The sequence below is a fragment of the Arvicanthis niloticus genome, chromosome 13 (assembly GCF_011762505.2).
Source record: "Arvicanthis niloticus isolate mArvNil1 chromosome 13, mArvNil1.pat.X, whole genome shotgun sequence".
Taxonomy (NCBI): domain Eukaryota; kingdom Metazoa; phylum Chordata; class Mammalia; order Rodentia; family Muridae; genus Arvicanthis; species Arvicanthis niloticus.
Genome location: NC_047670.1, coordinates 63,796,767 through 63,810,600, shown reverse-complemented (window position 1 = coordinate 63,810,600; position 13,834 = coordinate 63,796,767). Strand labels below are relative to the sequence as shown.

At 52.9% G+C, this 13,834-nt stretch overlaps 1 protein-coding gene across 2 annotated transcripts; it reads left to right on the top strand.

Annotated features, from left to right (window-relative positions):
• Positions 1-5,252: 5,252 nt before the first annotated feature.
• Mapk11 (mitogen-activated protein kinase 11) lies at positions 5,253-12,292 on the top strand. Of its 2 annotated transcripts, none has more exons than XM_034516361.2 (12): positions 5,253-5,479; positions 7,978-8,107; positions 8,286-8,344; positions 8,438-8,549; positions 8,645-8,674; positions 8,762-8,809; positions 8,889-9,003; positions 9,349-9,420; positions 9,614-9,693; positions 10,348-10,426; positions 10,502-10,675; positions 11,044-12,292. In XM_034516361.2, the coding sequence occupies exons 1-12, from the start codon at positions 5,364-5,366 to the stop codon at positions 11,121-11,123; spliced, it is 1,095 nt and encodes a 364-aa protein (XP_034372252.1). In that variant the 5' UTR covers positions 5,253-5,363; the 3' UTR covers positions 11,124-12,292. The 2 variants fall into 2 exon arrangements, with proteins under 2 accessions (XP_034372252.1, XP_076767979.1); XM_076911864.1 differs by lacking the exon at positions 5,253-5,479 and adding an exon at positions 5,506-7,087.
• The last annotated feature ends 1,542 nt before the right edge of the window (positions 12,293-13,834 follow it).

Genomic DNA, 13,834 nt, shown 5'->3' with positions numbered 1-13,834 from the left:
TAGGAGCCACATGGCAAGAGTAAGAGAGGTGTGAGTCTTGTGTAAACCATGCACATCCCACACTTGTTTCTGCAGGAGTTGCTCTACCTCGTGAGTTCTTGGGGTTAAACACAGGTCGTCAGGCTTGGTGGTAAGCTCCTTTAATTGCTGAGCTATCTTGCTGGTCCTTGACACCTGTTTCTAAGGTGCGGTGACACCTTCCAGCAAATTTTCTAGGCACACATGTATAAAGATCTCGTATGCGCTGAGTTTCAAGAGGCCTTAGAGATCGGCTTCCACTCAGTGCCACAAGATACTCCAAATTGTTGCGGGATAAAAAGTTCATGGCCAGAGAGATCACTTCACTTCCTGTTGTGGAAGACTGCTTTGAGTAGTTATCTGGAGAACATGGGAGGCTTCAGCAAGAGTGGTAGGTCATGAGTTCCAAGATTCTGTTAGTGTGTGTCTTAAAGCAGCTTACAACAGAAATCATCTGGAGCCTTGCTTACAGTTTCAGAGGGCTGGTCCATGACCATCACGGTAGGGAGTGTGGCAGCAGGCAGGCATGGCGCTGGAGAGCTCACATCTGGTCTGAAAGTTGCAGGCAGAGACAGATAGACAGACAGACAGACTGAGGCAGACTGAGACTGACATGGGGCTCTTCTGAGCTCACCCCGAGTGATAAGCCTTCTCCTACAAGGCTATACTTTCTAATCCTTAACAGTTCACCAACTGGGGACCAATCATTCAAACAGGAGCCTATGGGGATGTTCTCAAACACCACAGTAGGACAGAAGATTGCTCCTAGTCTCTAGGCACAGAACAGAGCCAGCCCTACCTAGACAGCTCTCTAGTGCTAGTATGAGTTAAAACAAGACAGGCACACACAATGAGAGACACAGGGTTTTGTTGTTTGGCTGGCCTGCAACTTGCTTTGTAGACCAGCTCTTGACTGCCTGTTTCTGGGATTAAAGGTATGTGCCATCACCCCCAGCTCTGAAAGCACTTCTGCTGTTGTGGTCGTTGTACTTCGCAGAAGTGTCCAGCATGGAGCTGGATGAATGGATCTACCTTTGCTGAGGCTCCCATGTTCTCCAGATAACTACTCAAAGCAGTCATCCACAACAGGAAGTGAAGTGATCCAGTTTGACTTGGGCTGGATCCAAAGGCTGTCTCTGGATCCTGTCCTTCTAAACTATTCCCAGAATGCACTGAATCCCCAAAATACATCCTATGTCTGAGGAATCCTGCTTAGGGGTGGGTGGGTAGAGTCATGATTTATTATGAGCTCCCTCTGCAGCTGGCTTTCCCAAAGAGGGATGCAAGGCCCACAGCCAACATCCCCCAACATGGGCCCCTGAAGTGATGACACAAGGCTCTGTCCTAGAGATCTGGCTGGCCAGGAAATCTGAACAGAGTGCCACTGAGTCTGCAAGAGAGCTGGGATAAAAGAATTGGGAACCTTGAGACCTAGTTTTCAGAATGGACCCCTAAAGACCACCTTCTCATTGAACAGAAGCATACTGATAAGCTTGGGGGGGGGGGGTCCCAACAGGTTCCAGTGGGGTATCCACTCTTACTCCTTGTGTTCTTTCAAAGGTAAACAAGTGTGTGCAGAGGAGATTCGGGGCTTGTCCTGCCCTGGGAACCATCAAGGGGTAAAAAATAGACCTACAAAAACAACAAAAAAAAACCTTGCCTTGACCTCTCTGTTGCAGTGCTTAGAGATGGGGTAGGCCAGCCTTGCCTTAAAGCAGAATGAACAACAAACCCTGGGACAGACCTGCTCTCCTTCCCATATGTCATTTTCCTTCCACTGTACTAAAGACAAGAGGAAGATAGGAAGAGGCTGTGGTACCCTTCACTACCTGTCCCTAAATCAGTCCTTTCCAGATTTATCTTTTACAAAGTACATTCTGGCCACTGGCAGAATCTGGGATCTGAGTGGGCAAGCTAACCACTGGGGAACTGTCACAGCTGTTAAATGAAAAGGGGGCCTGAGTGTAGGAGGCAATAGAACTTGGGGTTGATATTTAGGGCATCAGAGGAAGGAGGCAGGGCCTTGAACAGGGGACTTTTATGCAACACGCACACGCGCACAGGCCTGCCCTCTGTTGCGACCTTCTTTTACCTGCTTCAGGGCTATCTTTTAAGGAGACCTCTAGCTTAAACTCAGGTGGCCACCCCCTGTACTGTTTGATACCACACAATCCTCAAAAGGCACCTGATACCTGTGGGTGGGCTCACCAAGTGGAGGGGGTGTCCAGTTTGTTGAGGATGAGAGCTAAGCCAGACTAGGCCTTGGCTAAAAATAGTCAGTTCTGAACACCTGGATTTGGGGAGCAGCAGTCAGGGAAACTGATTTGAGGCTCTCCTGGGTAGGTGACTATTTTCCTAAGGCTTTATCCAGCCTCCTTCCTCACTTTCCAGTGGAGCCAAACCGGGCATCCTTGGGAATGTGGAGGAGATGAGGCAGGTTGCCCCGGTAACTGTCTGGCCCTGCCCTGCTGCTGTACAGACAAAGGCCACTACCCTCCCCCATGGCCACTGTGCCGGCAAGGTTCCCAACCCCCCACCATCACCCAGGCTCAGTTCCCCCCTCCTCCCCTGCCTTTAGCTGAAGCTCCATTAGCTTTGCACAAAACGTCATCCCACCCCTGGGAAAGGTGGCTTCTGTGCTTTATTGCCCTGAGCAGTGGGGGGCTGGGGCCACCCTCAGGTTCTCCTGCTAGGCTCCAGAATTGATAATAGCTCCCCCAGGGGAAAATGATGCCAAGGATGGCCTGGGGCTTGGGAAAAGTCTTGTGAGAGGGGATAGAGACCCGAGGCTTAGACCTATTTCCTTGGCCACCTGTGTGTGCACGATTGTATTTCAGGATTCCTGTAGATGCCTCCAGAGGCCTGCTGCTTCACTGGCTTATTTTAGTTTAGCTGATAATTTTTTTCATTTTTTTTTTTTTTGTTTGTTTGTTTCCTCAAGTCAGGGTTTCTCTGTGTAGCCTTGGCTGTCCATTCTGTAGATCATGCTGACCTCGAACTCAAGAGATCCGCCTGCCTCTGTTTCCCCAGTGCTGGGATTAAAGGCGTACACCACTACCACCCAGATTTGTTTAATTTATATTTTGCATTATATTTCTATTACTATTAAGATTTTGCTGAACTGATGCTTCAACCCAGGGCTTCACTCTGTTAGGCAGCTAAATATTACTGAACTACATCCCAGCCCTAGTTTTTACTTAAAACTCAGACTTCTCATTAAAGCTTTGCTTTTAAAAAGAGGTTTCGGATGGGGACAGGAGAAGTGGCTCAGCAGCTAAAAGCACTGGCTGTTCTTCCAAAGGACTTGGGTTCAAGTCTCAGCACCTACATGGCAGCTCATAACTGTCTGTAGCTCATTTCAGAGGATCTGATGACTTCACACAGACATACACACAGGCAAAACAACAATGCACATAAGATAAATAAATAAATAAATAAATAATAAAGAGAGAATTCAGGTTTGATTATGCATGTAATTCCCAAATAGTTAAGTATTTTCCTCAAAGTTATTTAAAAAAAAAAAAAGTTTATGCAACTCCAGGCCAGAGGTCCCAGTTTTCTGGGAGGAGGTGGCCCTGCCAGGAAACCCTGGTGCTCCAGTCCCCATGACTCAGGGTCAGAAGCCATTTCTCAATGGATACACTGCTCTTATACCCATGCTCACTGCCTGCCCCCACCGCCCCCAACAGGGTCTCACTCGTTAGCTTCATATCATAGAGACCCTCCTGCCTCTGCTTCAGCTAGGATTAAAGATGTGTGCCACCACATCTGGCTGGCCTGCCTGCCCTTCTTTCCTTCCTTTCTTCCTTCTGCCTTGAGACAGGGTCTCACTCTGTAGCTCAGGTGGCTTCAAATTCACTATATAGCCCAGGTAGGCCATGAACTTGCTGTGATCTTCCAGAGCTTTTAAATTACAGATAGAAGCCATTACACTCAGCCCATAATCACTTTATTGGAAGGGGGAATTTGGGAAAGGGATTGACTTAGAGACAAGATCTCACTACTTAGCTCTGGCTGCCCTGGAACTCAGGATGTAGGCCAAGTTGGCCTGGTACTCACAGAGATCCACCAGCTTCCTTGTTCGGGATTAAAGGTGTGCACCACCACACTCCATTCCATGTTCTCTCTAATGCTGCAACCCTTTAATACAGTTTCTTATGCTGGGTAACCTCCAACCATAAAATTACTTTGTTGCTACTATAAAGTAATTACTAAACTAATTTTGCTACTGTTATGAATTGTAAATATCCGTGTTTTCTGATGGTCTTAGTAACACCTATTAAAAGGTCGTCCAAAAAGTGGTCTTAACCCACAGGTTGAGAACCGTTGGCCTAAAGTGACATTGATGAAGCTTTATCGGACATGAGAGCATGTCCTGGACACCAGGGAAAGGGAGCTTTCTAGGCTTGGTGACAAACTGAACCATGCCTGCCAGGGCAGTTGACCTCTTGGGTCGCCTTGTGCTAGTGGCTGGAGAAAGTCAGGGCTGGGGGCGTTTCCCGAGTATCAGTGAGAAGGGTACTTCATAAAGAGGAATAATACCCAATACTAAAAAAAGATGCACGTGGGGACCATACCTTGTGGCCCCACGCATGCTGCTGCTGCTGTCCCTGGTCCTGACTGCCCGCCGAGCGCTTACCTCTTCCAGGAGCTTCTGGACCGAGGTTAGGGTAAGATGGGGGAGTAGATGTCGTCTTGTCTCCTGAAGGCTCCGTCATTTACTAAGATCTAGTAAGTCTACTAGGAAGTGAACCATTAATGCCAAAAGGAGGCATCCTCCTCGCCCAGGCCACAAGGCGCCTCCCTCCATGGGACCCTGGGTTGGCGCCGTGGCGCTGGTTTTTAACCTAGAGCCTTTAATTTTTTCTGGCTGGTGTCTTTTTGTCGTTGTTCTGAAAGTGTTATCACCACGTGCTCAAGCTCACTTTTGATAATTTCCCCTCATTTCTGAGGAAGGGGACTGGGCTTGGGTCCCGAGGAAGGGCGGGGAGGGGTGCGTAGTATGCAGAAGCTGAAGGTGGGGGAGTACAAGCAAGACGTCTGCTCAGCACCCCCATGGGAGGGAGAGTTGACGGCTGTCTCCTTTGTCACGGTCTCCGAGGGGCAGGAAGCTGCGCGTCTGTCTCCGGGAACCCTCAACCCCCACCCACCCCACCCCCGTTTCCCCGCCCCCCGGTCTCCAGGCTGGGGAAATCCGCCGGGCCTCGGCCCCGCCCCGCCGCCCCGCCCTGCTGCGCCGCAGCCCCCCAGCCCCCACCCCGCTTTGCTCGGCGGTGCTGGGCGTGGGGTGCGGGCCGGGTGCTGTGCGGGGATCCGGGGCGCTCGCTCCAGCTGCCTCTGCGGATATGTCGGGTCCGCGCGCGGGATTCTACCGGCAAGAGCTGAACAAAACAGTATGGGAGGTGCCGCAGCGGCTGCAGGGCCTACGCCCGGTGGGCTCCGGCGCCTACGGCTCGGTCTGGTAGGGGCCGGCAAGGACCTGGTGGGAGCTGGGCGGGAAAGTGTGCGCGACCCTCCAGCGCGACGTGGGGTTCCCGGCGTGGGGAGGGGCCTCGCCCTGCCTCCGCCCCCGGCTTGCACGCTTCCGACGAATGAATGGGGGGGAGGGGACACGGAGAAAACTTTCCTACTAGATTGCACTGGCAGGTAGGGGGTCCTCTAATGTCCCCCCCACCCATCTCCGATCCCTAGTTTCTCCCAGAAGGGCCGAATACTGCGGCGTCACAGCTGGCGGGAGAGCAAGTCTCTGGGGCGGCTAAATGGAACAACCAGCCATCCGGGTTATTTCGGGCAAGGTCTAAGTAGCTGCAGGGTCTAACGTGCTCCCAGACCTAAGTATTTGAAAAGGGGGCCCCCAGCGCGGTGAGGAGACCTTTCTTCTTCGGAAGACACCAAATTCTCCTGTGGATCATACCCGCTTCTCCAGATTCCTAGAAGCTCAGCGGCTTGAGCCTAGGCAGACACCTACCCTCTTTCTTGTCTACACCCTACCCCAGTTTACCCAACAAAGGATCTCAGAATATAGATAGGTAGGGATTGGAGATCAGAGGTTACAGACTTAATCGTGGGCAGCATCCAGGCACCTGGGATTGGAGAACGGCTGTAGATGGTGCTTGTTGACAGGCTGATCAGGGTGTGGACACTGGTATGTCCCCCACACAGGGAACGGGGGCTGAGCATCACATCTTGGATCATGTGCTGTCATCAGAAGCCTCTGTGCTGCTACTGGAATCCTACAGAGGAAAACAGTCCTGCTTTACAGGGTCCATAACGAGCTGGTCATGGGATCTTGCTCCACGTCTGTACCCTGTAGACCCACCACTCTGAGATGGGTAGGCTTGTTCTGTTGACACTTGTTCCTTATCTTCTTATCGCTTCTCTTTCTCTCAGGCTGTACCCCAGTCCTCCTCAGTGAATAGAGACAGAATACACCCCTCCATCACCCATACCCAAGGAGTAGGACAGAGGAAGAGACCATAGGGCATGTTGTGTCTCCGATGCTCAGGGACTCAGCAAGTGGAGGATAAGGTTACACGAGCTTCCGCTTAAAAAAATAATACAATAAATTAGAGGGAAGGGGGGTCAGGGAGGACTTGGAGGGGGAGCAAGGGGAAGCAGACACTTTGCAGGGGACTTGGGCATTGACTCAGATGGAGTTGTCTGGGGGCTGACCTTCTAGGAGTTACCAGGAGGAAGCCAAATGTCTGTGATCTGTAACCCCGGGTTTGTTTGGTCACCTTGCTGAGGCAAGCCATAGGATGCCAGCTTCTTGTAACTTGATAGTACAGACGCAATCACGTAAGATGATCATGCTGTTCTCATGGCTACACCTCACCCCAGGAGATACTTAGACTTTCCGCTTATCATGGGAAAGCACCTTTCCTCTACCACTCTCTAGTCCCACGAGCATCCCAGAGCCACCATGTCCTTTCCCCCATCTTCCCTCACCTGGTGGGAGTGGGTGGTATCCCGTCTCCATTCACTGCAAGGAAAGGGTGCATTCTGAGAGGGAGAGAATCAAGAGGCAGAGAAGGAACTAGGAACCACCAGGGGAACCTGCTGTGTAAAGGTACTGTAGCTAGCAGGGGCTCCTTCAGGGGGTTCATAGCTGCTCCAGTCTTGAGGGCAGTGGGACCAGAACCTGGTGAAAAGCCACCGCTCAATCCATGTGGTCTAGGCCTCGTCCATTTACAAGGCATGTTCTCGTTTGGTCTTTTGAGGCTCTCCAGGGAAGGAAGGATAGAAGGGGAAAGAAGTGCAGAGGTGGCGAGTCCCCAGTTTCTGGGGGAGTGGAAGTGTGCTAGAGACACTTCCACACAAGGGTTAAACCTTTCCTACTATCCACTTGCTCAGTTATAAATTATGTGTGTGGATTTTTTGTTTGTTTGTTTTGTTTCCTTGTGAGACAGTGTCTCACTAGTTTTCCGGCTGGTTTTGAACTCTATCTCAGTTCTCTTGCCTCAAGTCTCCCCAAGAGCTGGGATTACAGGCACCCGAAGCGCCACACTCAGCTTCAATTACAAATTTTGCAATAAAGACCTCTGGATAATCTTGCTTCCGCAATCTGATGCGCGGAGGCGTGGGGGTGGGGCGTCCAGGCTTTGTAGGTAAGCCTCCCACGCATCTGTGAGGAAGGAGGAGGGCTACTTGTTGTGGGAGTGCCTGTGGGTACAGTCGCTGTGGGTGTTTTACGTGGCGTGGCCTTGTTGTGAATGGAGGCTTAGGTTTGGACTAGAATCACCGGTGAAGAAAAGATACAAGCTCTGCCAGAGAACGCTGAGTCCACTCAAAGGGGTCTCCTAAGGGAGGTTCAGGAGGGTCGGCGTGGAGGCAGGTCGGGGCGAGCAGGATGGGACAGGTCTTCTAGGTTTTAGAGCCAGCATCAGAGGCTCGCTCTGCACCCCGGCGTCGGGTGGACTCAGGCCAGGCGCTCGCTCTCCTCATTCTCCCACCTTGCAGCTCGGCCTACGACGCGCGGTTGCGCCAGAAGGTGGCTGTAAAGAAGCTGTCTCGTCCTTTCCAATCGCTGATCCACGCGAGGAGGACGTACCGTGAGCTACGCCTACTCAAACACCTGAAGCACGAGAACGTAAGAGGGCGGCCCGGTGGTGTTGGGACTGGACAAGGGACACCTCCTGGTAGGGGCAGGAGCGAAGATGTAGGGGCGGGGCCTTTGGGGGTACGGCCCCCATCTGGGTGGGATCCAGGCCAGCGAGCGGGGCGTTGCCTATAGCTGAACTGTGGTCCTGCCTTGGTTCCCTGACTAGGTCATAGGACTTTTGGACGTCTTCACGCCGGCCACATCCATCGAAGATTTCAGCGAAGTGTGAGCGTCTTGGGCAGGCGCGGTAGTGGCCTCGGGAGCTTAGTTGGGGAGGGGGTGGCGAGACAGTGTCCTAACTAACTCCTGATCCTGCAGGTACCTCGTGACCACCCTGATGGGCGCCGACCTGAATAACATCGTCAAGTGTCAGGCACTGAGCGACGAGCATGTTCAGTTCCTTGTCTACCAGCTGCTGCGTGGGCTGAAGGTGGGGCACGTGGGCTCTGGGGTTCCCTCGGACCGCTCTGGGTTGGGGCAGAGCGAGGTGGAGCCTGGGCTCACCCGGTCTGCCCTCCTCTGCAGTATATCCACTCGGCGGGCATCATCCACCGGGTAGGTGCAGCTATGGGCGAGGGTGAGGGTTATCCACTCTGCCTAGGCTCATGGCCGCGCCACACTCATGCACTGTGCACCCTGCAGGACCTGAAGCCCAGCAATGTGGCGGTGAACGAGGACTGCGAGCTGAGGGTAAGGGTGTTAAGGAGTGTACGGACAGTGGGGACACACAGAGAGATAGGTGTCTTACACGATACCTGTGGTCCTCCAGATCCTGGACTTTGGGTTGGCACGACAGGCTGATGAGGAGATGACTGGATATGTGGCCACACGGTGGTACCGGGCGCCAGAGATCATGCTGAACTGGATGCACTACAACCAGACAGGTGCTGTCAACCCTCAAGCAGTAGCCTCGTTCTGTAAGGATGAGCTGACAGTGCTCACACCATGGTTTAGAGAGGGTGGTAAAGCAGTAGGGGGCAGGAAGAAAGGCTGAAGGGGAGGAGAATGTGGCCGGAGTTCTGAGAGAGGAGCAAGGGCTTGGTGGGACCAGCTTTTAGAAAGGCTTCTAACTTGATGGGTGTCCTCATACTCCCAGGACAGGGTATAGAGTAAGGGTTCTGTTGGTCTCTTTGGTCCTGAGTATGATGGTCACTGGGCTGGCTCCTTCCTAGGCCCACAGGAAGGATTTGGGGTGGCAGACTGATAGTCTCCTTACTCTCCCCCAACAGTGGACATCTGGTCTGTGGGCTGCATCATGGCTGAGCTACTCCAAGGAAAGGCCCTCTTTCCTGGAAATGACTGTATCCTTGGGGAGCAGGGTCAAGCTGGGGTCCCCTTCTCCAGGGTGGGAGTGGACTCTGGCCCTTTTTGGAAGTCTTACCTCTGCCCTATGCCATATCACATGGGGCTCCCTTGTCCTGAGCCACAGCTCCACAGTGTACCAGGGGCTGGGACTGGAAACGCTGGCCACCAGGTGTTTCCTGAGCTAGGTAGACATCGACCAGCTGAAGCGAATCATGGAGGTGGTGGGCACACCCAGCCCTGAGGTTCTGGCAAAGATATCCTCGGAGCACGTGAGTCAGTGGCCATCCATCTATCCGTTCCGTTCGCTGTCCTGACCAAGCACCAGTTGTGTTGGGGAGGGAGGAGTAGGCGGAAAATGGCATCACGTAAGGAACATGAGCAAGGAGGGCTGGAGCGTGTGCTAGGGACATCCAACCTCTTCAGAGAGAAGCAGGTGAACCAGGAGGCCATTCCAGGTAGCAGAGACAGTGAAGACAAAACTATCAGTGCTGACAGACTCCTCTGGCTATAGACAGTGAGGCAGGGAAGAATTGAGAGTGCTTGGAGCATTTGGCTTTTGTAGGCACCATCTGAAGCCAAGTGAAGGTCTGGAGGCCCCAGACTTCTTTGTTTGGTTTTTCGAGACAGGGTTTCTCTGTGTAGCCCTGGCTGTCCTGGAATCCCCTCTATAGACCAGGCTGGCCTCGAACTCAGAGAGATGCCTGCCTTTACCTCATGAATGTTGGAAATAAGGGCATGTGGCACCACTGCTTGGCTAGGGAGCCCCACCCCCACCCCAGACGGAGAGCAGGAGTCTGGCTTGCTGGGGCACCTACCAGACCTGTTGAATGCACCAAGGCTGTCTCTCGAAAGGCCTTCTGGCCAGTTTGAGCCAGGAAAATAGAGATTCATTAGTCCTCCAAGCCCTTCTTATGTGTCTCCAGGCCCGGACATACATCCAGTCTCTGCCTCCCATGCCCCAGAAGGACCTCAGCAGTGTCTTCCATGGAGCCAACCCTCTGGGTAAGGTTGGCTGGGTCTAGGTTGGGCTTCAGATCCAGCATTGGATATGATGCTAAGCCTCACTCATTCCTATAGCTGTAGACCTCCTTGGAAGGATGCTGGTGCTAGACAGTGACCAGAGGGTCAGTGCGGCCGAAGCCTTGGCCCATGCATACTTCAGCCAGTACCACGACCCTGACGATGAACCAGAGGCAGAGCCCTACGATGAAAGCGTTGAGGCCAAGGAGCGAACGCTGGAGGAGTGGAAGGGTGAGAATACAGGGTGGGGGAATGGGAAAGAAAGCGGTGTCCATGAACCTGAGGGCTGCCTTTTCTCAGAGCAAGATTTTACCTGTTCCATGCAAGGAACTCTTCAGAACTTCCCCAGTGGTCTGGGACTGGGGTGGGGGCAGGAAAGAGATGGGGAGAAACATGCCTGTGCTCCTGAGAGTGAGACATGTAAGGGTGTGTGTGTGGCAGAGGTTTGGAGGGCAGCATGGAGCAGACTCAGGTTCTAAGCTTAGTGGTGGATGTAGGTTGGGAAACAGAAGCCCCACATGTTGATGGGGAAACGAGACCGTGGGCAGACAGCAAAATCTCACCCCCCTTTTTTCATTCTCCGCCCCTCCTCCCCCCAGAGCTTACTTACCAGGAAGTCCTTAGCTTCAAGCCCCTGGAACCATCACAGCTTCCTGGCACCCATGAAATTGAGCAGTGAGGCATTGCCTGAGGGGGGAGACCTGAGCCTGTCCCCTTTCCTCAGCTTTCCGGCTTTCCTCAAGAGGTGCCTCTCAGGCAGCCTGGACACTTCACCTGGGACCCCCTTGCCTTGAAAAACTCTACACATATATGCACACACACACACACACACACACACAAATGCACGGATGTGTACATATGCCTGCCATTATGTGTTGGAGTCTGGGCAGTAGTGTTTCTGGATCTACCTTGGTCCACCCAGGTTCTCCTTGGGACCTCAGTATGTGGGACCTGAGTGTGTCCCTGTCCCTGTCCAGATCTCTTCTACTCTTATGTACTGTCTGGATTGGGAGGAAGGCAAATGGACCATGGTCCCTGGAGACTCTGAGGGAGGGAGAGTCACAGTGGTTGGAGATGCTCAACCAGTAAGTGGGTGGCTGAAAGCTGAGGCAGGCCCAGTGAGGACGGGAAGGCTGAGACCACCATCAGATTATCTAATCAGAAACGCCTGCTGAAGTTTTGTGGTTGCCTGTGATATGTAGGCAAATGGGTATGAGTGTGCCCTCTGGTATACACATCAGAGCAAATGCAGGCATGTGCTGGTGTGTATGAATTGGTGAGCACCCAACAGCCAGCAGCCATTTCTGGTGTGGTGCCTACGCTGGCGATACTCTTGCCTCCTCTCCCCCCAAGTTCCTGTTGTCTAATGGGTCTTGAGACCCAGCTGTGAACTAAGGCTCTGAGAAGTGCCAAGATCCATACCAAATATAGGGTATAGGGGCTGCAGCAGGATCCTGAGTCACAAGGGCACAATGCCAGCTGGGGAGCCGATGAAGTTGGGAGTCTAATCTTAAGGATGCTAGGTGGCCAGCACCCACGGATGTGAACTTGGACGTTCTTGCCTCTGGGCCTTGATTCAAAGCTGACAAATGTCTGTCCACATTCTACCTCCACCTACCCTCGTAGCTCTGCAGCTGCGGTGCTGTGGTTTGAGAGTCACCCCTTTTCTCCCCATCCCCAGAGAGGAGTTGACCTAGTAACTTTTGAGGTAGGGCCCTGTTTGAAAACATGTTGGGGGTGTGACTCCTCCCTGAAGAGATGATGATCTCTTGCTATCGGGGACCAGGGGGGGGCTCTGGATGTCAAGTGCCTGCACCAAGAGTGCACAATAAAGGGGTTTCCCTCTTGCTCTTGTTTGTGTGGAAGGCTCCAGATCCCATTGCTTCTACGGATCCTGCTTCCTGGAGGGGCGGCCGGATCTCTGTGCTTGGTACACTTCCTGCTAGTGTCACGGACTTTGCATTTATTGTGCCCCTTGATCACTCAGAGCAGTGGTCATTTCTAGTACTATCGCAGCTTCTTAGAGGGGGTCAAGAACCCTGGAGACCAGTGTAGGACAAGACCCACAGGTTAGAAGGGGCAATAGGTGTAATAGCCACACTTTGGTCCCTGCTGTTTTATGTACATTAGGAATGGTAGACAGACTTGGCTGGCCTCTTATGGGTGAGGCTGGGGATTGTCCCTGGAGAAAAGGTCTGTTCTTCCTCAGGGATTGGACAGGATATGGGAAATAGCTTCCCTTTCCTTCCTGACTAAGGTGGAAAGGCAACTTTAGCCCAGGATACAGCTCATGTATCATGCCCATGTCCTGAAATCTTGGACCACCAGAGGTCTTAGTTGGGCAGCTGGTCCAGGGGGGAACCTGGAAGACATGAGCTAAGTCCATTGTTGAGGGTCTGGGAGTGGAGCAGACCAGAATACATGGCCCTAGTCCTAAAGCCTGGTCTAGATCAATCCCTACAGATAAGGAGAGGAGCTGGGAGCTCTTCTGGGTGATATGGTGGGTGTCTAGAGGCCTCCCAGGGCACGGAGGGCACAGAATGTGGGCAGATGTGGTTTGAGTAGCCCAGAGCTTGCCCTGCTCACTCTTGTCAGTTTGTGGATGTACCACATCGCCAGCAGCAGCCCAGGTGTAAAGTTCCTCTGGCCAGCTTTGAGCTGCTGATTCATGGCAGCAGGCAAGCAGGCATGGAGGGAGGGGGAGAGGGTTCTGGGGATCTTGTTACTACTGCTCAAGCCAGTGGGATCCTGGAACGGACTTTGGTTACTCAGCTGTGGGAGGGATGTTGGCTTGACCCTCCAGGAGCATCTGGTTCAGGTCTGCACCAAATCCCAGAGAGAAAGCACACGGAGGCATGAAGCTGGAAGCCCATGTGGGATCCCCTCTTTTTTTCTGGGGGCAGGCACACCTTTAGCTCATCTGGGCTTTGAAGGCCAAGCTAGACAGCAAGTGGGATAGATAGAAGAGAGCCCTATCCAATGCTTGAAGCAGGCACTCCACATACCAGACTGGGGATAGGGGTGGGACAGAGGTGTAAAGGGGTCCAAGAAGGGTTCATAGGACCGACCCATCCCTCTGGATCCTAGACTAGGAAGTGAGAGCCAGTGGCCACAAACAATGGGACTGGCAATGCAACCTGAGAAGTCTGGGAGACAGAACCCTCCTCCATAGAGATGGAAGTGAACCGATCAGCCCCAGGGGCAGGGGCGGGGATGGGGGCGGGTGGCATCCTTGGGAAAGACTGGCGACTTGAGTCAGGAACAGGAAACAACTGGGATGGAGTATGATTGGTGTATGGGCAAGTGGACCGGACCTGGGGCTGGGAGTAGAACCTGGTGATCTCAAGTTGTCTAGAATGGGTCCGACCTTCTGGGAGGACAAGAATGGCT